At 41.6% G+C, this 23,614-nt stretch overlaps 1 protein-coding gene across 4 annotated transcripts in view; it reads left to right on the top strand.

The window, feature by feature from the left end:
• The first annotated feature begins 4,888 nt into the window (after window positions 1-4,888).
• The window catches only part of LOC131066538 (uncharacterized), a 130,912-nt gene continuing 112,186 nt past the window's right edge, over window positions 4,889-23,614 (top strand). For 2 of the 4 annotated variants that reach the window (XM_058001318.2, XM_058001316.2), the window contains exons 1-6: window positions 4,889-5,114; window positions 5,249-5,330; window positions 5,576-5,657; window positions 5,974-6,049; window positions 6,155-6,238; window positions 6,328-6,432. In XM_058001318.2, the coding sequence (XP_057857301.1) occupies window positions 5,046-5,114; window positions 5,249-5,330; window positions 5,576-5,657; window positions 5,974-6,049; window positions 6,155-6,238; window positions 6,328-6,432 (498 nt within the window). In that variant the 5' untranslated portion in view covers window positions 4,889-5,045. Of the gene's footprint in view, window positions 5,115-5,245; window positions 5,331-5,575; window positions 5,658-5,973; window positions 6,050-6,154; window positions 6,239-6,327; window positions 6,433-23,614 lie in introns of all 4 variants that reach the window. The other 2 variants (XM_058001315.2, XM_058001317.2) reach the window with 2 other exon arrangements.

The following is a 23,614-nucleotide window of genomic DNA, read 5'->3' as shown; positions in this document are numbered from 1 at the left end:
TCTATTGGGCCAAGTAAAAATTGCCTCACTAGGCAATATTGGTAAATGGCTCTCGATTAATGTGAGATAGTTCAAAGGCATTCTAAAATGCAGACTTGCCAGACTTTCCAGAGGGTCAATAAACAAGAGGTAAGGAAAAAGAGTGGCCTCAAGTTGCCCCCTCCTTCCTACTTAGATGGCAGTGCAACCTTCTGTGTGATAATACTAAATTTGTTGATTCTTTCTATTACAACCCTACTTCTACACCTCTCACTTGGAATTTTGAGTTATATGTGCAAGAACTATTGATGTTCAAGGAGAGGTTATAACTTCTAGAGGCTAAAGAGAAAGAAAGAGACCTTAAAATGCATGTTTTGGCTGCAACAAATAAATCCCTGGTAGACATTAACAATGCTCTAAAAGAAAAAAAATTATTGCTACAAAAATTAATCTCAGCTAGGCAACTTGAATGGAAGATCATGAAGGACGCATGGCAGAATATGCAGGTTTAATGGCAAAATATGAAAGTTTCAATGGAAGCAAATAAAGCTTCAGCAGATGCTGAGGCATTTCATGATAAGGAAAAATCGATTCACCATGCTAGTGTGTTAAGAAAGGCAGAAATTGTAGAGGAAAAAAGAAGTTTCGCAGAGGTTACCAAAACTTGGGATAAGAGTAGTAAACACTATGCTTGTATGGGTGTGGAAGCAAATACTTGCATAGATCATACCCGAGAGAGAGAGAGAGAGAGAGAGAGAGAGAGAGAGAGAGAGAGAGAGAGAGAGAGAGAGAGAGAGAGAGAGAGAGAGAGAGAGAGAGAGAGAGAGAGAGAGAGAGAGAGAGAGAGAGAGAGAGAGAGAGAGAGAGAGAGAGGCAAGTCAGGCCATCTAACATAATTATCAAAGGTATACAAGATTATGGTGAAGGTGAACATACTCTTGATTTAACAAGGGACTTTCTAAGCGAAGTACTGCTTTGGCAAGGTCAAATCTGCAAAGAATGGAGGGTTGGCAAGTTATCTGATGAAAGGGATAGGCCCATAAAAGTGGTTATGTCTAATATCCATGACAAACAAAATCTATTAAGAAAGAAACAACTCTTAAGGGGTTCTCATTTCCTTCTAGAGGAAGATCTAACTATGAGACAACAAGAAGAGAGAAGGGTTGAAGTGGCAAAAATCAGAACAACTAGAAATGAAGGAAAAAGGGCATGGTTTCTCAAAGGTAAAGTAGTTATTGTCCATTTTGGTCAACTTTCCAATGCAGTGCAACAAGGATTTGGCAAAAAAATCTTCAACATGGAACTATACGACAAGGTCAACATTCATTCATAGGGGTGAAAACTCAACTTTGAGTCTTCCACATCAAAACAAATAGAAATTAGACTTAAATCAGGTTCCTTTAAGTTTAGTATGTTGGAATTGAAGAGGTTATCCTTGGAGATGCGGGCTTGAGTTAGGGCCTATTGCGGAAGGCAAAGACATTATTTGTCACATAGAGACACATGAGCATGAAGGATGTAAGACTCCCTTGTTTGAAGGCTATTGGAAGTTGGCAGTTTGGAATGAGGCAACGAGAAATGGTAAAGGTCATGGAGGTATAATGGTTCTAGTGAAAGAAAAAGAAGGACATGTCATTCAGCTGGAAAAGGTTGACTCTAATAAACAGTTCATATGGTTCAAAATCATGGAAAACAATAGTCTTCTCAGGATCGCAACATGTTATTTTGGTCCTCAAGTCTCTAAAACTTATAAAAAGTGCGATTTAGATCACAGAGACCCTTTTGCAGCCTTAAAAAAGGATGTTGTTGTGTTTCGCAGTGAGGAGATGTTCTCCTTGTCAGAAATTTCAATGCTAGAACAACAAATGAGCAGGCTAGTATACTCAACTATAAAGAAAATTGTAATCTTATTTGTCTAATAGAAAAGAGAAAACATCAGTGGGAAAGAGTCTCAGAAGATGCTAAAGGCTGCAATCATTTTGGGGAAGAATTGATCAGTTTATGTGGCACATTTGATTTAATAATTTGCAATGGTTTGTCTAGATGGTCAAAGTTAGGCAATTTCACTTGCAACACTTACAATGGTGCAAGCGTGGTTGATTATGCAATCCATTTGCATAATTTATTTGAGAGAATTGAGGAAGTTGCAATTGGAAAACACATATGTGATCTCAAATCTGATCATAGACCACTATACATAAATTCGTTGTAGGCTAAAGAAAAGCAACCTGGGGCAAAAACTCAATGCCCTCAACAATCACTTTCACAGGGCATAATCCTTTTGACCTCTAAAAATGGTAACATCTTCAAGGCTACACTTGAGAGACTTTGAAAGGGGGAGAAAATGCACGTGCATGATGTTAATAGCCATGCATTAACAAAGCTGATCCATGAGGCTCTTTCAAAGTGCAAAAGAACAAGGAAAAGAAAGTTTGAAACTAATTGTTTTCCAGTTAATGCATGGTTTGATAAGGAATGTAAAATGGCTAGGAGAAATCTAAGAGAGTCAAATAAAACAAACTTTGACATTAAAGCCTACAAGCAGATTCTAAAGAAGAAAAAAGTCGATTTTATGATCACAAGGTGAGAGGAGCTAATTTTCCTTGGCAAAAATAACCCCAAGTTATTTTGGAAGGAGCTTCAACCAAGAAAGAAACACAATGAAAATAATATCACAACCACTCAATGGTTTGATTATGCTAGGAAACTTTAGGAACAAGATGGTGAGGTGGACCCACCACCCTTGGTCAATAGTACGACAAATCTTTTCCCCATGGAGGAGGTTGAGATAGGTATAAAGAAGTTAGGTGTTGGTAAGGGAAAGGACTTTATGGAGCTTCAAGAAGAGTATCTCAAGTGGGGCATGATATCACTTGTTCCTCACATTACAAAAATCTTCAACAATGTCAGCCAACAAGGGTTCCCTAAAGATAGGACCATTAGTCTTTCAATACCTCTTTTTAAGAGTGGTGACGTCAATAACCCCTCCAATTACAGGATAATAATGATTAATCCTTTATTTGCAAAACTATTTGGCAACATGATAGAAAATAAAATCAACAAATGGGCTGAAGAAAATCATAAACGTGCTAAAGGGTAAGCTGGTTTTAGGCCAAAACACTCGACAGTTGATCACTGTATCACTCTGAGGCACATTATCGAAAAGGATGGGAGAACAAAGATGAAACTTTTTGTTGTTTTGTTGATTTTAAAAAGGCTTTCGACACTATCCTTGGGGACAAGATTTGGCTGAGAATGGAAGAGTTGGGGATTCCTATACATCTTAGAGCTGTTGTTCATAGGATGTACGAAGAGGTGAAAGTCAAAATGAGAACTTCAGCTGACATTTCAGAATGTTTTAGGTGTGATATCGAGGTCAAACAAGGTTTCCCTCTATCACCTACTCTATTTGGCTTATATATTGACAAGTTGGAAGAGTGGTTAAACATGCCTAATGGTGAAGGTATCCAGTTGGGAGTATTTGTTATAAGGTTGCTCCTTTATGTAGACGATCTCATTCTGATTGCCAAGTTTGCCTATAGTTTACAAGAACATTTATTTGTCCTCGAGCAATTTTGCAGAAAGGTGGGAATGCAGGTTAATATCAACAAGACTAAAGTCACGATTTTTATAATAGTAAAAAACAAAATTAGCATAAGTTCTATTTTGAAGGCAATATAGTTGAGGAAGTTGCGGAGTACAAATATCTTGGCATTGACTTCAACAAAAAGCTAAGCTGGGAAGGTTGCAGAAAGAAAAGAACGTTAGGCGGATGGAAAGCATTTTATGCTCTTCAAAATAGGTGCAGAGAGGCCGAGGTTTGGGATTGGAATATTACTCAAACTTTGTTTGGTCTTTTAGTTTTGCTAGTTGTCCTTTATGGGTGTGAATTATGGGCTAGAAGCACTTCAACCTCAAAATGGAAACAAATCGAGGGAATTCAAAAGTGTTTGATCACTAGCAAGTTCAAAATCAAAAGTAGTGTCTCATATGATATCATGCTAAGTGAAATGGGGGCTGCCCCTATTGAGGCACTTGATTTGGTGCATCATAAGCTATCTAAAAAGAATCGAACAAATGGAAGAAGGTAGATGGTCTAAAGTGGTCTTCAATGATATATTATGCAAAAGGAAAAAGACGTGGATGCAACAAAACATCAAGTGGATGAGTAAATGGAATATCCATTTTAATGTGTCCCACAAATAACAAAGACATCATAAAGGTCTTTGTTATGGATACATTCTACAAGAGGAATTGGGAAAATGGGTTTGGAAGGAAGAAAATTTATTATATCAATGAGTTCAATCCCACATGTGATCAACTTCAAAAAGCGTACATTAGGGCCAACATTTTATGGAGAGCTAAAATTCTTATTGCTCAGCTAAGAACCAACTCTCATCAACTACGTTGTAAGACTGGGCGTTGGAAGAGGCCAAAAGAGGCTTGGGAAGAGAGAGTTTGCACTTTTTGCAATTCTGGGAACGTGGAAACTGAACAACATTTTAGTTTAGAATTCGATGCTTACAAGGATAACAAGGACAAAATTGTTAATATTTTATTTGATTGCTCTTGGCATAGCCTATTCAGTGAGGAATGCATTGAAAAGTTGGGAGTGCTCATCGTCAACTTGCACAAGAAAAGAAATGAGTTGCCGAAATTGGTTTAACTTGACAGACTGTTTCATAGACTATGTTTAGCCTCGTGAACGTTAAAAAATAATCTATCTATCTATCTATACTTTTTTAAAGATTTTGTATTCTTAAGCTCCCCTTGTGCCTCCACAATCGGCATTTTCAGATAACTGGAATATACAACTCGTTGTATGCTTGCCAAAATTAGCGAGGAAGAGATAAAATATATCATTTAATAAAATATATCATTTAATTACTCCAAGAAACCTCCATAACTAATATTTTTCTAGGTTGGGCGATGGAACCCAAGAGACTAAAAGTTTGTGATCTTTCAGTTTCGTTACATCCGGGTAGCACTATCCGTAGTGTTTCTGTACATAGAAGGGTACGTTAGAGGTGCCAGGTAGCACCACTTGCTTCAACGAAGTCAAGGACATGGCCTCCATGATAATGTCAATACCCTGCAGTTGCAGGCTATTTCCCGCACGCCAACTTCATGTTCAGGTATACATACATTTTAAAGACGTGGATTAGATGCGATCCGATATGGTGGTGATCTATAAGTCCATATCACATATTAATGCAGTGTTGTGTTTGGATATGACAATGATCTATGTGAATGCTGGAATGCTTAGCAGGGCTGGAGAGCAGGAGAGGGGAGGGCTAATGTTAGTGTTTTCTGTACCGCTTCTTCTTCTTCTCCCTCATCACTTAACACTGGTGGGTGCATTCGTTTTATGCCCCTCTACAAGTTTTGGCTCTGTTTTCATACTTTGCATTAGGAAAGAAGAGTCCAATATGAATTCTATTTTATTGGGATAGTTGCCATCAGTGAAGAATTTAATTGATGAGTGCAGTAACAGACACCTTAAATCATGAATGCCCAATAGAAGGACTGTGCATACACTGGTTTGCTACATGCTTTTGATCATTTGCTGATGATCATTAATGTCATTTTTATGCAGCCCAGGAGAAGACGGAACTGGATGCAATCAGTGAGTTTAGTGAGATTGTGCCTGACACGATGATTTTTGACGACTTTGAGAGGTAGACAGCTCATTCTTGCTCCCTATTACTGTAGCAGTGGTTTTAATTTTTTAATGTGATTTTGAACTTATCAGGTTAAGGTCTCCAACACTTCTCCATGCCTATTAGGACTTCTGAGTTTTAAGCTCAGTTGTCGTAAATCTCTCTAGTAGGTTGGTACATACTGGCCGCCTAAGGCAAGGCAATCCCGAATCACAGGATGAATACCCCAGGCCTGCAAACAGTTAAAACCCCATTAGTACTCCTTCTACGTGGCAAATAAGTAAGATGTCTGATTCATAATTTAGTTACTATCTGGTTGATTGGGTTACTGCAGGTTTCCTCCCACAGCAGCCACTGTCAGTTCCTCCCTGCTACTGGGCATTTGCAGCCTTCCGAAGACCCAATTTGGAGTGAGATGGGTTTTGATTTTTTTTTTAATTTGATCAATTGAAGCATGAAGGAGATCTCCTCTCCGTGTTAATTGATACATATCCTTAATATTCTCTATCTCACAGAGTGTGATAGAAACGGCTCTGGCGGACAGCGAATGTTATGCGCGTGAAGAGGGAAGCGATCGGCTGTCCTGTATCTTTAACAAGGTCTGCCCACATTTTATTAGTCTTTAGCATTTTGTACTGGAAGGTACTGGAAAATGTAGCTTTAATATATTCCTTTATTTTGTTCCCAGGCTGTTGTAAATGTGGGAGCTCAATTGGCAAAAGTAGTACCAGGACGTGTGTCTACAGAAGTGGATGCTCGCTTAGCCTATGACACTCATGGAACTATAAGAAAGGTATTACTGGATATAACAACCATACTGTTTGCATTCTAATTCTCTATGCCCAACTCCAAGATTTTGTAGATTGATTAAATTGGCTAAAATATCTGGCTTATTCTCTTGGTTCGTTCATACACACGTAGAGTTATGAGAATCATATCTGGATTCAGTTGACAAGTTGACTGAATTGAGCATATGTAGGGCATTTAACTTTTGCAGTTCCACGGGCGCCTATGTGATTGACAAACCTGTCAAGTGGAAGAAGTGAGTCACTAAATGTTATCTGTGATATAGGTGGCCAATTGCTTATATCTTGATAAGTAACTTGTAACATTTAAGACACCATCAATTAAATGAACCATCGAGCTTTTAACACCTTTCCACTTAGAAGTTGCGTCTGAGGGCTTTCTTATGCACTAAAATTTACTTGGGACTTGATTTTAACAGCTTGAACATTGATAATCAGCATGGCAATAACTCTCTTTTACTACACTACACTGTGGCCAAATAGGCAGAGTTGGCCAAACGTTGGAAGTTGTGTAATCGGACAAATCTTTTACTTATATTCACAACAGCCTACTTCATAGCCCTTTACATTTGCTATTCTGTGTTGTCTAATCACGCAAATCTTTTACTTACATTCACAACAGCCTACTTTATAGCCCTTTTCATTTGTTATTCTGTAGCAAGGCCAGCCTTTGAGACAACCTAAAGTGATTCTTAACTTAGAATAGAATATCTAAAGATCTCCTTCTCAATACTTATGTTTGAAAGATAACTATTGAATATGCCTCAGGCCAAATAAAATGCGTCTTCTGAAATCAGACCTGAGTGGAGAAAGCTTCTCTATAAGTTAAATATGTTGAATGTGTTAATTCCCTTGTGATTATTAGTGGTGTGGGTGGACATACAATTAAACAAACAATTCCTAAATATATACTAGCTTAGGTTTAATATTAACATATCTAGGTTACTGAATTGGCAGGTTTCAAGTGTACCTGGAATTGGAATTTGATTTCAATCATCTGTATATTCAAACAGGATTCAGATTTTTTACATTCAAAATGTTTGGAATTGTCACCCAACAAACCCAGCTGATTTTAAGGCACGCTATGCGATTCTGACTTGATTCGTGACTTTGACAATGATTTCGAAGTGTTTGTTTGACTTTTTGAGTCTTCGACCCCTGTAAAATCCTAAATGACAGTATTGTTTGCTATTTTGTGGGTTTCATACACCATAGAAGGAAAGAACAGCAACAAAAAATGCGACAGATTTCATCAGTACTGACAACGGACAACAGACAAACGGCAAATGCCACTGACTCATAATAGACAAGCATTTATCATTTAAATTTATGCTGAACTTGTCTTCAACGATGACAAATTTATGTTGCCATATTCACAAATAGAATGAATACAAAGAAGTGACAATGGAGTTGTGGGATGTTATGACCCCTTTTTTACAGCCATTTCAACATCTTTGGAATCTCCAACTTTCTTGGAGAGTGCCCTCCTTTTTGGATTGGTATATGCTGTTCCAAAAGGATAAATTAAACGCTAACAAAAATTTCTACTACAATCCATCCTACTCACTAACAATCTGTAGGGTCAAACAGGTTGATCTTACAACCTTGTTAACAAGACAATTTACAATAACCTTCACCATCACACCCTTTAAGTATAGTGTTCAATGTGGCATCAGTTCACTTGGTTGTTCTAAGCTAATCCTTGGGTATCCTTATCAATATGTGGAGCATGGCATTCACGATGGGGGACAAGGCACTAACAAAATTCAAATGTGGTGCAGTCACAGCAGGAGTAAGTCCTCAAAGAGAACAGTCTGGACCGTGCAGCAAATCAAACACAACACAAACAACTCAATGCGATGGAGGCAATGCAGAATCAGACATATTATTTCAAAGAATTCAAATACAACTGGCCAGCAACATGCGGGCTTACAAAATTTGGCACACAGGCCCGATTACAAACATGCTCTAACACAATATCCGGGCTCATGCAAGAATGCGAGCCAACTTCGGACCTCCTCAACTTCGGACCTCCTCGTCTTCAGATTGAACTTCTGTATCTGTTTGATTTATGTCTAACTGCTTGATTACATTGATTTATATGATATTCATAGCTCAAGGATGATCTGCATCGGCCCAAGATGAAAACAATTGCCGATGAAGAAGATGTAAAGTGTAAAACAACAAGGTCGGCCTCTGCCAAAGGAATCGCTCCGGAAACAACATAGAATGATGTGCGGACCTAAGGGAAGGTCGGCCACAAGCCAAGGAATGTTGGAAGCAACGAAGTGAAGCTCCGCAAGCTACGAGAATGATCTGCAAGATTCTCCATTAGCAAAATAGGTCCAAGTGGCTCCAATGCTATGAGCTAGAAAACTATTTCAGATTCCAGAAGCGATAACTTGCCGGAAAAAGATCCAAACGTCCCGCGGATTTAGGATAAGGTAGATGAACATGTCCACAAACAAAATCTAGCTCCACAAGATCCGGTGAACAAATGCGGCAAAACACAGGATGAAATGTTGAACTGAATAGAAAAACAAAACAAAAAAACAAATTGGAATGTAAATGTTTTTGGGTGATGCAAGATTGCCAAGAACCAGTGATGCTCCTACATCAAAATGGATGTTAATGTATATAAGCTCTCCTCTTCATTGTCTTATCCAAACTGAAATAAGTTATATCAGCAAGTACTTTAATATGTTATGCTGTCCAAAAAGTAAAAGAAGATAATATACGTAAGCTTTATTTCACTTCAGTTTTCTTGCATACTTCACCAACCCTATTATGAGTGCAAAGATGAAGCAATAGTTGTGTTGGTGTCTGTTTTATCATCTTCCAAACATTAGAATAAAGTACCCAAAGATAATTTATCCTCTCTTGAAAAATCACCGCGTATGCTAAGATTGCTAGAAGATCATATAGCGATTCCAAGGTTTCTTTTGTCAGGTCTTGACGTGTGGATAAGCTCAATGGGCATTGTGATTTGCTGGTAATACACAAAGGGACTTACGCTTGGATTGTTCATTTCACAATGAAGGTTTAGACAATCAAACTCTATCATTTGGGACTTGGATCATGGAAAAACTGAAAAGGAGACAAGGGTTTAGAAGTTCTAATCTATTCCTAGGAATTCAAGAGACGATATTGGTTTGATGACCTCAATAAACCACACTTTGCTTCGCCTCATTCACGACAACTACACAAAGTGGGTGCAATCTTCAAAGGACGTGCTTATGATTTGGAAGTTAAACATGCACAAAGGAAAGCTCAGACTAACTTTGCACAGTGAATGAAAATCATCCATTCACCAAAAGTATGAGCGGAGATACACCATAAACCAATACCTATCAGATCTTTCATTCATCTAACAACATAAAATAAATTTTAAACTATTGTGTTGAAGAAATTGAAAACCTCGCCAATCATTCAAATAATAGAGATTACAAAGCCTTAAGAGAAAGCACATGAGTAATATATTATCTGAAAATGATCTTCTTGCGACAATGTTTCAAAAACCTCACACTCTCCAAATGAGAGGAGGCAGCCTTATATAGGAGTCCAAAAATTTTGAACGACCGAGATTGAACAATGATCAAGGGCTCAGATTAAAAACTCAAAACCCTAATTAGGGTTTCCCAAAACTAACTACCCTTTGACCAATGAGAAAATTACATTTGGGGACACTTTTCCTTCTTGCTAAATATGAACCAACAATAAAAATAGAAGGTTGTTGCATTGTGAAGTGTGCCATCTAGAAGCTTCTGTGGATAATTCAGGGTCATTGAACTTGGACATGTTGACTTGGAACAATCTGATTGGTTGGAAGATGACAAGACGCTACCTCAGTGTGTTGGATATCCTCCCGAATTCTCCAATTTGTGCGAAGAAATGGTCTAAGTATGGAAATTTGTTTCTTCTTGTCACCATCTGATTCTGATTGGGAGCTTGTCATTAATCTTTCAAGAGATGAAATCCTTCAAGAAGTTGTCCTGATTGCTTCCATAGGTCTGGGATTGTAGATGAAATTCCCCAAGAATTCTGAAATTCTTTTCTATATTTTCACCAAGTCTGAGAACTTTTTTTTCTTGATGCCTTGAGATTCTTTCAAGTGCCTTGAATTTAGGAAGAATCCCTTCGTGAAGTATTTCTCATACTTAGCCAAATTTTGGCCATCTCCATGCTTGGACAAACCTTGCTTGTGGACTTGTCTTCAATTCTGAATTTGTCTTGAAACTCCATTTGTATTTTCTGCAATGATCCCGCCTTAGCTCTCATCAAAAACCTGCAAAACCAAAAGAAATTAAGTTAGAATCCTCATTTTGAGCGTTGATTTTGATGGTTTGATAGCTAAGTATATCATGATTTTCACTCTTTCTCCAATACTTAGCCTTAAAATGGGGTTTTTAAACACTTGGATATTCTGGAAATCTCAAGAAAATCCCTTGAATATAACCAAACTCAGGAAGCTGCATGTCTGATTTCAATCGAAAATCAGAACTAAGTCCAAGACAACTTGATTGAGATCATACTGACTTGTCCACAAGGCAGAAAATGAGAAAGAAGAGAAGGATAATCTGTTGGATTCATTCTTTCTTTTTAAAACTTTGAAGAAAACCAGGTTGAGAACCCAATAGTCTGCCCATAGAATCCATTTTGACCTTTGGAAGAATGAGGAAGAAGGGAAAAGAAGCTTCCAAGGAGGTAAAATCAGAAGTTTAACTCAGAAAATTAATGAATATGCCCCTCCAATCAATCAAGGTTCTTCCAAAATCTGTGTGCAAACTCGTGGAAAATGGTTGAAAACTCAGACTTATACTTGAAATTCTCTTGAAATCTTCTTTCAACCTGCAAAACTCTTAAAAATTCTCTCAAAATGTCCTTCGCCTGCGTAAAACCTCTTAGAAACTCTCTCCACTTGCTATCTAAAACTCGAACTTCATGTGAGAAAATGAAAGAATGAATTGTATTTGTATTGGAGTTCGAATTCTTCACAGAAGATCTTCTAAAATTTGTTTCTAATTTGTCCTTCATACATCGAACTTGGACATTCAGTTAATGAGCTCGATTTGAATCACTTAAAAAGTTTCCAATTTTGATGCTCAGTTGAACTCAGTCCTTTAAAGGCAACTTTTGTCTTCATTTTGAGTCTGACTTGATCCCTTAAGAAACTTTCTATTTTGAATTTTGAGTTGAGTTGAATCACTTATGAAAGTTCTGATTTCTAAAATGAAAGTTTCTATTTTGAATTTCAGTCTGCAAATCGAACTTAATCTTCAAATTTCCATGTTGAAAAACTTTCTAAATTTGCCTTAGTTCAAATTTGATCAAGATCTTTGCTGACATCATATGGGAATATTCCTTTATTCCAAATTTAACAAGTTCCTCATAAGGGCGGACTTCATTGATTTCATTCTCCAAACTTGGGCGGACTTGGTGAATTTGCTGATCAGATTTATCAATGTAGGGCGGACTTAGTCAATCCTTTGCACCTCTTTGCTTGTTGCCTCCTTAACCATTGGGGGGACTTGAATTGCTTCTCTCCTTTTTCACCTTATACATGGCGGACTTTGTGAGTTTCTTTCTCCATCATGGGGCGGACTTCATCAAACCTGTGCACTGTGTGCACCTCTTCAAGGCAGACTTTGCTTGACTTGGGCACCATCTTCATATTGATCAAGGGCGGACTTTACTTGTCTTAGGCACCATCTTCATATCCTTGGGCGGATTTTGTGATTATTAGGAACCAAGGATAAGCGGACTTCAAGAATCTTGTGCACCAAGGTAAGGGCGGAGTTCAAAATGTTGATGACCCACCTCACCTTTTCCAAGGTGAACTTGGTGGATCTCAGGAACCGCAACCTTAACCAAGGGCGGACTTCATCATTGTCAGGAACCCCTTCATCATGTTCAAGGCGAACTTCATGGATTCCACAACCTTGACCAAGGGTGGACTTCATGAACTTCAGGAATCACATGATCAAAACTTGAATTCTCCATAACTTGTGCAATTTTTTTTCAGATTTGCTTGAAATTTGAAATTCGTACATCTTTCATCCATTGAATTCCTCAAGACCCCTAAAATTTAGGAAATTGGCTTTTTGGGTCAAAACTTGGATTTTAGGAGGAATTTGATGATTGTTTTCAGTGCATCTCAGTGTCGGTTGTGCAAACCCTAGATCTCCTTTACAAAAATAGAAAAAAGCAAGGTTCCCTAAAAGATAGGAAAAACTTTCTAAAAAAGGCCATTTCGGGATCGTGCTTAAAGTGCCAAAATGAATCTTCCTAAAAAATAGGAAAAAGCAAAAAAAGTAAAACTTTCCAAAAATAGAAAGTTGTCCAAATTGACCCAAATCAATTGCAATCTTTGTCCTTCGGACTTTCTAGGCACTTTGATGGTGTCTAGACTCTGTTCTACCCTTGGCTTACACAAACTGACTCATGACTTCCAAAACTTAGACCATTCAAAACTAACAATAATGGCAATACTGATGCAGGAAGGTCAAAAGGCTCTAACAAAAACCCTAGAAAGCAAGAAAAAAGGAGGGTCCCCATTTGCAACGGGGCGATGTGTGAAAAAGGTCACAACAAGTTGCAAGAAAGATTCTTCAAGACTATAAAATCCATCTTAGCACTTCCACATGTGGTTCTCTAGCCCAATTGTACCCTACATTGTAATGTCCCCTTCCTAATTTGCTCTAGAATTTGCCATAAAATCACAATTGCAACAAATTAGGGTTAGAGTTATAGATTATCAAATAAATATTTCTTCAATAATGAGATCCTGAATTTGAATCCTGCAATCACAACATGACAACATTGTTGGCCCTCACAACTTGAATGGCAACTAGGTTATAAAAACTCAAATTCAGGGATTGGACATCCTTACTGAACAACTAGCTTTCCTGTAGCATAGGCTCATTTACTTTATCGACTAGGGACGTAAACTTGAAACGGGCCAGCATTGTATGTGCACTAAGTTCAAATCGCAACCGTTCTATCCTACTGTTGGAAAGGAAATTCTCTGAAATAAATGTGCAAAAACATAATGAACTAATACTTAATCAGAACTCACAACTGAAAGTAACTTAAGCAACTGCTACCAAACAATAAGGTTCTAGCTAGTGGATAGGAACTACTTTGCCCGCTGTTTAGTCCTAAATGTATAGTTGGTGAATGATCAGATAACACAGTATTCCCCGCATGTACCAAGTATTCATGAAACAGAACAATTGTACATCATAACATAAATGACAAATGATAATAATTAGACTAGAAAGTTATATCTTTATTCCAGTGTCTAGATTTGTCCATACATCCCCCCCTTGTCGAGGTTCCATCCAAACAACATATAGACCCGACGGTCGGCCAAGTTGCCAACCGTCACCAACTCCCAACTACCCGACGGAAACCTCTCACCAACAACATAAACATAAACACACTTATAATTATTATTCATAATAACATACGTTTTTACCCCTAACATTAGCCCCCCCAAAAACGTAGTCGTCTTCTAGACGACTCAGACAAGAGAAAAAAACATAGCTATGACCGGGAAGAGGGAGGAGGCGTCCCTGTAGTGATCGCAGAAGGAGGCTGCTGTTCGGCCTGGAGTTTCAGGTTCTTTTCTGCCATCGACTGCCATTCCTGTGCTTTCTTTACCATGTGAGCAACTTCCAGTAGCTTTTTATCTTTTTGTTCCAGCTGTAAAGTGAGCTCTGCCTCCTGGGCCGCTAATGCCTGTGCCTCCTTCTCCTGCATGTTGCAACGGGCCTCATATGTAGTCATCTTCATTTCCATCTCCTTTCTTAAGCTCCTCTCCACTGTGGCCAACTGTGCTTGCTTCTCACCTTCCTTTTCTAGTGTTGTTATGTACATCCGTTGAGCCTCTTTTTCCACCTGGTGCTGCCGCATCTATAAGTACACCTCCCGGAAAGCCCCCTCCATGCTGTGGAAGGTGGTGCCCAAGGTGCCTATGCCTCCTATCAGGTGCCTGTGGGTTCAGTTCTGAATCATCTTAGGCGTACTATGGTCCGGCCACCCCTGCTGCTCAAAGTGCTGTGTGAACTCATCCTTGCACCCCTTGGTCATGAAGTGACACAGCTGTGTAGCGTCGGCTGAATTGCCGACTTCCATCTGTCCAATAAGCTGAGCCATGCTGCGTGCAACATCAGAGAGCCCTTGTAGCTCCTCTAGGAATCGTTCGAGTGAGCCTGCTGGGTCATTCGGATCGGGTGATGTGATGTGGAGTCCTGTGAGAGCTCCTTCCGGTCCATTGCTCTGCTTGTCCCTTCCTTGCTGTTCTTGATCAGTGGATCTCTCTCTGTCCAGGTCTGGGACAGTGATATCTCTATCTGTGGTCATGCTTGGCCCAATGGCCATGTTATGCGGTGCAGGGGAGGGGGGAAGGTGTGGGGCGAGTGCGAACTGCCCTAGCCATCCATCCAGCAAGGCGTCTATATCTTCATCTGTCAGAGTATCCAAGGTTGTTGCTGCCTCTAAGTTGCCCATACCAGTTTCTGTTGGTACCGTACCGGTACCTGCTGGTATCATACCGGTTCCTGCTGGTACCGTACCAGTTCCTATTGACATCGTATCAGTTCCTGCTGACACTGTACCAGTTCCTGTTGACACCGTACCAGTTTCTGTTGGCACTGTACCGGTTTCTGCTGGCACTGTACTGGTTCCTGTTGGTACTGTACCAGTTTTTGCTGCAAGTACAACTAGGCTCATTCCCCTTCTCCAATCTTTTGAAACAATACCTCCACTGGTCGTACATCTCCCACTGGGTTGGCTACTGCAAGTGCCTCTTGAGGTACCAGGTGTGCCGAGGATAGTTTCAAGGGTGTGAATTTTACCCTCGTACTTTTCCATTGAGCCCGCAATCCTCCGTGTTGCTCCTCCTCGTCCTCTTCTTCCTGCTGCCATGACTTTGTTTCCTCTTCCTCCTCTACAGCTGTGTGGTCCTAATAGATGGAACCCCTCATCACCGCTTTCCTGTTCTTCCGTTTCTTCCACCTCCTCCGAATCCTTTGCGCTGCTTACCTCTTCAATCTCCACAGATGTGTCCAGTTTCCTCCTCTTCCTTGCTGGCTGCGCTGTGTCGCCAAGGGTGTCCAGGTGGATGTAGTAGTACATGGTGGGTTTATTTGGTTCTACCCTTCTGCGTGGTTCAAATGTCCCCCATACTTCTGGTGGTACCTGCAGGCGTACGACATCCAGGAACAAGCTGATAGCATGATGGCACATGTAGAATGTTTTGTGTTCCAGTCTCAGGAAGTCGTGGATTTGGTTTGCCAGGAGTTGCCCCCAATTGTACACCTTTCCGCATCTGATCCCATTCATTAGTCCTATCATCCATATAGCTATGTCAGAGGCACGGCTAGCTCCCGTAAGGTGGCTTTTGACCAGGTCCATTAACATCCTTCATTCACCAGTTGTGATAAAGGCATGCTTCATTCCTCTGTTGTTGGCCCAGGCACTTTTCCATTGCTCCTCCGTGAGGTCGTCTCTGCACACCAAATCCATCAACCACTTCTTTTCTCTGGTGAGTTTTTTGGTTGGCTTGGCCGCAGATGCTCCTTTCTCCGGTATGCCAAATACTCGCCTGAAATCCTCAGGTTTGAACGAAACTCGCTCTGTGCGCCCTTGGAACTGGATGACTGAAGCTCGTTCTTGTGGATTATAGCCCAATACCATGGCTCGCAGGACTGGCTCGAACTCTTTAATATTGAATGTAAGCATTTGGACGACGTGGTCGACCTGTGCCCTCTTGAGAGATTCCTTCGTCACATGGTCTGGGGGTTTTCTTCCCACCAGGTACGACATTCATTGCCGGTCACACTCTCAAATGCATTTGCCGCTGTGAGTCCCTCTGAGTCCTTCGGTGGCTTCGGTCTGCTCTTGGTTTTCTTGTTGCTGGCTGGCTCTGTGGCAGTCATGGCTACACTGCAACTGCCTTTTTCAGTTCGTCTTCCCATACTCCTTCTTGAGTCGTTATTATAACTGTCTGACAGATTGTCTCGCTAGTTTGTACGACCCATTGTATCACTTTCAATTTCCCTGCCGTACAGCTTCTTCCTCGTGTTCTGCCAGACAAGCCCTTTGCCTCTTATACTTGCGTGCTGTCTCCTTAATTGGCCTGTCAAGTACCTGCCATATGGATAGGGTGTTGCTGCTGTACGTCGCATGCTTCTCTGTCTGCCTTCTTGATACCGTACGCCGTACGAATTTTGTCTTGTGCGAATTCTTCTGCATGTGTTGGTAGGCGGGGACCATACACCGTACGGTGAAGGTATGTTGCTTCTTCGGGCTATGTTCGTACGGTAATACCGTACGCCATATGGTGCCACACATTGGCACTTCCCTGATTTCCTTACGCCGTATACGTACGGCGAAAAATAGCTTCCACTTGCATTTCCGTACTCCAAAGTCTCGAACGCCGTACATGTACAGTATGTGTGGACCGTACGTCGTATGCCGATCTTTGTTGGCACTTGCACGAACTCCATACGCCATACACGCGCTATAAGATTATGCTCTTCCTCCTCGTGCTTCGTACGCCGTACGGCGACTCCTGTTCTTCAGCTTGCTTGTACCCTGAATCCATACGCCGTACGGTGCGATTTGCTGACAACTCTCTACAATATGTACGCCATACGTTGCAGCTTCCTGGCACTCGTGCTTTCCTGACTGTGCTCAACTCCTCTTGGTTTTCCTTGGCGTCTGTACAAGTGGCCCGTACAATTGGCATGTACAATCGGTGTGTTGCTTGCTTCCGTCTGCTCAATTTCGCCTGGCTGCTAGGTTCACCTTGTACTCTCTTTCCTGCGCTGTGCCTAATGGGGTCTCGTGGAAATTTTTATAAGCACTTTTCTTTGCCAGGGTTAGGGTTAGGTATACATGTTTTATTAATTTAACATAAAATAATTGCTTTTTCAGCAGTCTTAATTTTTCCTTACTGTTTTTGCTTGTACTTGCCTGATATTCCAATTTTTTAATATCTGCCCACTTGGACTTCCTTGCTTTTTTCCTGTATTTCTCCTCCTCACCCTTTAAGACCCCTTGTTTTTTCAGTCATCTTCTTTTATCTGACACGACTTTTTCAATATTAACTTCCTTGCCTTTAATTTACCCAGGTACCCCTTGGCCTGATTGTGCCCTCTAGTTGGCCTTCTGTAGGCCACTGGCCAGTTTATTGTGTTTGTTTTTGCAGTCGAAGAGTTTCCCTATCTCCTTTGTTTCCTTCTTGCTGGCCCCTTACCTTGCTTTTTTCTCCATTTCTTCCCTGGATCTTTTTACTTGATGGGTTTATCCTGTTCAAACTGGTGGGCTAGCGTGTCGTCCATTCTTGCCATTCCCTCTTGGTATCTACTGTACTCCGGGGGAAAGGATTGTTCTTCCGTCCTACTGCTTGATTCTCCTATCTCACATATTTGTAGCATGTGACACTCCGGGTGGAAGACCTCATGGTCCTCCATTTGCCAATGAAAAAGTCCCGCCAGTGAACTGGTTCCATCCTCGGAACATCCGTCCAATTCCAACACTCCCTCCTCGTCGGGCTCTTTCCCTCCTCTGTCTCCTTCAGAACCCCACTCCCATCGATTTGAATCTTCTGAGTCGGAGTCCGATGATGTGAGCTCTTCACTAATGGACTGGTTCCTTAGATCAATTACATACTTATGGCCGTCATTCTTGATTGAGAGCGTATTCCTTTTCCAGTTGTGGTTAGCTTTGGCCATGATCAGCCACCCCCTTCCTAGAAGAGCGTCGTACGCTTTCCTTTCCAGTGGAATGACTACAAAATCCAGAAGGAATTGTTGCGTCCCAATTACCACTTTTTGTGCCATGAGGGTACCAAAGGGTTTGATACCGTGTTGATCCGCACCGACCAGGTGCAAGGTTGGTGGCCAGAGTGTCGGCTTTCCGAGGCTTCTCCAAGTTTCCTCCGGTAGTACGTTGACTCCGGACCCACCATCAACAATGGTGTTTGTCAGCTTTTGTCCCATTATGTCCATCTCTACTACTGCGGGTTTCCGTCCGACGCCTACGGCCAATAGCATCGGGTTCATGGCATCCGTACCAGATTCCTTCACCGGGTCCATGCCAGATTTTGCCCTCGTTTGGTGTTCCTGATCGAGGGTAGTGTCCCCGGTTACATTTGTCAGAGCCATCCTTAATTGTGGCATGGTCTGTAGAAGGCCAGACACCCGTACGGGTATTGTGGTTTGTAACATCTGCTTGATGATAGTTTTCTTTGGTTCCGACCGAACTCGTGTATCGGCAGCCAGGTGCGAGGCTCTCTGCTCTCTAGCCATCGCTTGCTCGATATCCGCCCTTGCTTCCTGGAGCCTTTCTTTTAATGTGCGAGGGTCCGGGTACATGGCTTTCTTGTTCTGCAACCTTGTGATTGCTAGTACGTCTTCTCTTGATCCCTCCGCATCGAGCATGTTCACCCCTTTTTGCTTTGGACAATCCATTTCCTCGTGATTTCCTGGACCGCACCATCTGCATAGCAAACTTCCTGCATCATCTTCGTTTTGGCATTCTCGGGCAAAGTGACCCCATTCGTTGCACTTCCTGCATTGAATCATGGGTCGCCCTTCCCGTCATATTGAATTCTACTCCTTTGTGTGTTATTATTGGATCTGTTGTTACCTCGCCGATTGTTTCTGTACCCTCCAGGTGAGGCGTCAGAGTTTGCTGTTGGCTTCGACGGTGTCGCCGATAGTGTGGCTTGGTCGGGTTGGGCGTAGAGCACTTGTGTGCTCCGTGCTTTCAAGTTGCACGAGCATTCCTTAGTGGAATGTCCCATTACTTGGCAGATGTCACAGAAAACTTTACGGGGACAACTTCCTTTAGTGTGTCCTTCAGTCTTGTAGTCAGTACACCATAGTTCTTTTCCTTCCCTACCACTTTCTTTGTCACCTTTTAACTCCTTCATCATCCTCATCATATCCTTCCGGAGTGCTTGCACGGTTTTGGATCCCTCGTCGCTATCTTCGTTCGTGCTGTCACCATCGCTGGTCCGTCGCTTCCCCCGGGATGTCTTGTTTTCACTTTCAATATCCATGGCGCGGTTGTATGCTTCATCGTACGATGGCGGAGGGACCACTTTCATCGTCCTTCTCAGGGATGGTACCAATCCTTCCACAAACCACCGCTTCTTGAGGCCATCTGCCGGCTGGTTCTCCATTTTGTTAAGTAGTTCCCTCAGCCTTTTGTTATATGTGCGCACACTCGTTTTTTCCTTGTTTGGTGTTGTAAATTTCTGCCACAATTTCGTTGTCATCCTGTAGGAGTTTGAATTCTTCCTCGAAGGCCTTCTTTAGATTGCTCCAGGATGTTTTATGCTGAGCATCGAGGTTTGTGTACCAGTCAATAGCTATTCCTCGCAGAGTGGCCGGAAATGCCTTCACCCAGTAATCTCGGTTGTCCTGGCCATTTGCTTCCCAGATGGTGACGCATGTCTTGCAATGCCATACGGGGCCCTCTGATCCGTCGCCCATGAATTTTGGGAGTTTTTGTTTCTCCGGAGTGTGTGCCATCGTTCTTTTCTATACGGTTTTATGCAGTGCCTGGAAATGGCTATATGCTGGAAAGGTACTATGTGTCCAGGAGGTACTGTGCGCTCCTGGTCTGGTCGGGCCCCTCCCAATCGGGCTTTGGGTACCTTTGCTTCTATAGTCCCTCCTTCCCGGGGTTTCTGGATCTGATCTTCCTATTTTGATGCCTTCTGACAAGGACAAATTTTTAATGCCAGACAATGTTGCTTCAAAAATAGTGGCGATTTCCTCGTGCAGGTCTCGTACCGCCTCCTCTCCTTGTTCAGAAAATTCTGATTGGGTGCTTTGTGATTCGGCTCTGGAGTCTTCCTCACTTGACGTCAAGTGTGGGGCCTGGTCGGTGAGATCTTCCCCCACTACATCTGGAAGTGGCAGGTTCCTGGCGACCTTGGCCAACTCCTTCCACGTACACGGTTTTTGCCTCTCCCGACTACGACTTCGACTCACACTCCGACTTCTGCTGTGTTTCTCGGAACTCCTCAAGCCGGCAACCTCCCTTAGTCGCCTTGTTCTTTTATGCGGAGAGATCTCCGTACAGTTCCCTCATTTACTCCTTCGATAGCAGTGGTATGTCTGTCTTTGTTTGGCCGTAGGGGCATCAAGTGCTAGAGGTACGGCGCCGACTAGCCTCCCTCTCCTCTTCCTCCCTACGACTTCGTTCCTCGTACCGTCGAAGAACTTGTTGCCACCAAAGTTACTTTGCCGTTTCCTCCCTTTGGTCTTGGAGTGCAATCAAATTTTTGGCGAGTAACCTTGGAATACTCTCGAGTAGGTCAAAGACGGGGGTGCTGACGGTGAGTTCACCACGTACCGTGCTCTCTCTTGAGCCTCTCGCTGCACATACTGCGTGACCGACACGTCCCACAACTCCACCAAGTCTGCCGTCAACTGATCCTTTCATTCCTCTTCCGCGGTACTCTCTTCATGCGTGTCGCTGTTCACGACAATTAATTGTTGGTTAAATGGTCGGCCCATTAATTGCTTCAGCCTACCGCCATAGTTATCTCCAGGCTCGTTTAGGCAACGACGCCAAAATGTTTAGTCCTAAATGTATAGTTGGTGAATGATCAGATAACACAGTATTCCCCGCACGTACCAAGTATTCATGAAATAGAACAATTGTACATCATAACATAAATGACAAATGATAATAGTTAGACTAGAAAGTTATATCTTTATTCTAGTGTCCAGAATTGTCCATACATCCCCCCCTTGCCGAGGTTCCAACCAAACAATATATAGACTCAACGGTTGGCCAAGTTGCCAACTGGCACCAACTCCCAACTACCCAACGGAAACGTCTCGGCAACAACATAAACATAAACACACTTATAATTATTATTCATACTAACATACGTTTTTACCCCTAACACGGCTGTGGCTGCAGGAACAGACACAGGAATTGTTTCCAGTGGTTGCAGGAACTGTCAAATGCCAAAACAACAACTATTGCAAGATGGAAATTAATTGAAAATCACAAAGGGACTACTCACCAAGTGGGCCCCCCTTGAGTGAGTATATCTAGAATTCTTAGATTGCAACTGATAAGCTCAAAATAACATTGACTTCTTTATTCCAAATTGACTGCAAAATACATAAGTCTGAAAGCTAGGTATTACAAATTCTATGGTCGTTCTGTGTCCTCAAGAGGAGATAGAGACCTTTTATTTATATGGAAACTTATAATAGATTCCTAACTGATCAACCCACATTCCAACAGAATAGGCGAACAGGTTTATTATTCTAAAGAAGAAGTCGGCGCAGAAAAACAGAACAACATCTGTCCTGCAGCTGAGAAGATATAGCATGATTTCCTTCCTAGATTTAAGCTCCACTAAGAACAATTATGAATGTCCCACAAACCACTCTGCTGAGGAAGCGATCAAGTGGTTACGATCTTCTTCAATGCTGCTTCACTTTGACTGGGTTTGCATCGTAGCGGCATATTGATGTTCCTTTAAACCGCCAACTTAGTCTTTCCTTCTTCTTGGTTGACCCTGCATCATGGTGTTAACGTGCACAAAAGCATGTGTATCTACTAATGTTATCATCACATAAATTAAACCACATTTTAAGATTTATTTAGATAATTTGCATAGATGAACCATTTAGAAATTATTATATAACAACCTTAGGTATGTGATAAATCAGTTCCAGAAATACTTAAAAAGGCATCAACTAGGAAAGTCTTCTGACCCAAATATTATCCAGACACACGACCTAAGCAGGAATTCTATGACAAAAATCCATCAAAACAGAGCCATTATTTCGGCTCATCATTGCTCCCCCAACCTAGCTTTTTGTTGATCCTCCAACAACAAGAAAGTTTCAAATTCTAGCATTGATTCTGAAATTGCCAGGGATAACCTGCCCAGAACCTCCTGTAGACAAACTCCAATAGAATCCTTTCATCTTTTCCAATCGTGTCCACCTGGAGCATTCTATTGCTTCATCATATGGTGGGTCATTATTTCTGCATCCCATTAGTGGCCATAGGAGAATTGGTGGCTGGAAACTGAGGGGCAACAAGTGTCTTCCTTTCGTTCTTCCCAAATGTATATATTTGGGTGCCCTCCTTAGCGTTGCATGATAATTTGATAAGGAGTGTGGCTCAGACTGTTTCAACTCATCCGACAGGCTATTGGACCAAATGTCCTATTGCTACCTATCCTTCTCCTGTAGCCATTTGCTCATATTCCTTATATATTTCTTCTCTTAAGGGTAGAATGTCTTTCCCGAAATCTGGCTGATACACAATTTTCTGCCAGTCATAATAAAAGTCTTCTTGGATTTCTTGACTCATCTCTCAACAGAAGTGAGAGATCAAGTTCTTCCTTTCTATGTATCTGGAATTGTTCTCCCCTTGTAATTTCATTTTGAACCCATGACACGAGAGCTCTCAACTGGATATCTCCAATGTAGAGGAGAGGGTTCCAATCAACATCATCAGGAACAACGTAATTATGTAAATAAAATTCACAGAGCAAATTCTTGATGGCTGTAGGAGATGTCTGGTAGACATGATAGAATTCCTTAGGTGTCTTTAAAGAGGGGCTTAGATCCCTAACAATTCTCATCATTTGGAAACAAATATGCTGTTCCTTTAAATACAAAGAGTAAACTCGAGGCGGTGCTCTACATTGCATTAGCTGTAGTACCATGGTGGCTACCGTTTCCACCTTAAATTAAGCTGAGCAATCTCCTCATCTTTCTGTTCATTGATCTTCTTCTGTTGGTCAATAAGCCTCTACATTTCTGCTTTTTCTAATTCCATTCTTGGTAGAAGGCAAGTGCCACTGCATGACTGGTAAGAGAAGATGGTGGTCTATGAATAGGTGCTTTAGGCTTCGACTTTCCAACTCCGCTTCCTGTTTCAACAATCTGCTCTGCGGCAGATGCCAAATTGTTAAGCCCATCAAAGCCTTCTTTTGCCTGTAGCTGCTCATGAGGGTTCTGCAGTTCTTCTTCCTCATCTTTTTCTTCTTCCTTACTGAGCTCCTTAGGTGAGGATGAAGGGACATCATCCTGGTGAGGACTGTGTGGCTCGTGTTTTGGAGAATCAACCAGAATGCTGACATTCGGCTCCTCTGATTGCTTTTGATCT

Source organism: Cryptomeria japonica, chromosome 3, assembly GCF_030272615.1.
Source record: "Cryptomeria japonica chromosome 3, Sugi_1.0, whole genome shotgun sequence".
Taxonomy (NCBI): domain Eukaryota; kingdom Viridiplantae; phylum Streptophyta; class Pinopsida; order Cupressales; family Cupressaceae; genus Cryptomeria; species Cryptomeria japonica.
Note: the sequence above shows the minus strand (reverse complement) of the source record. Positions and strands in the feature narration are given on the sequence as shown.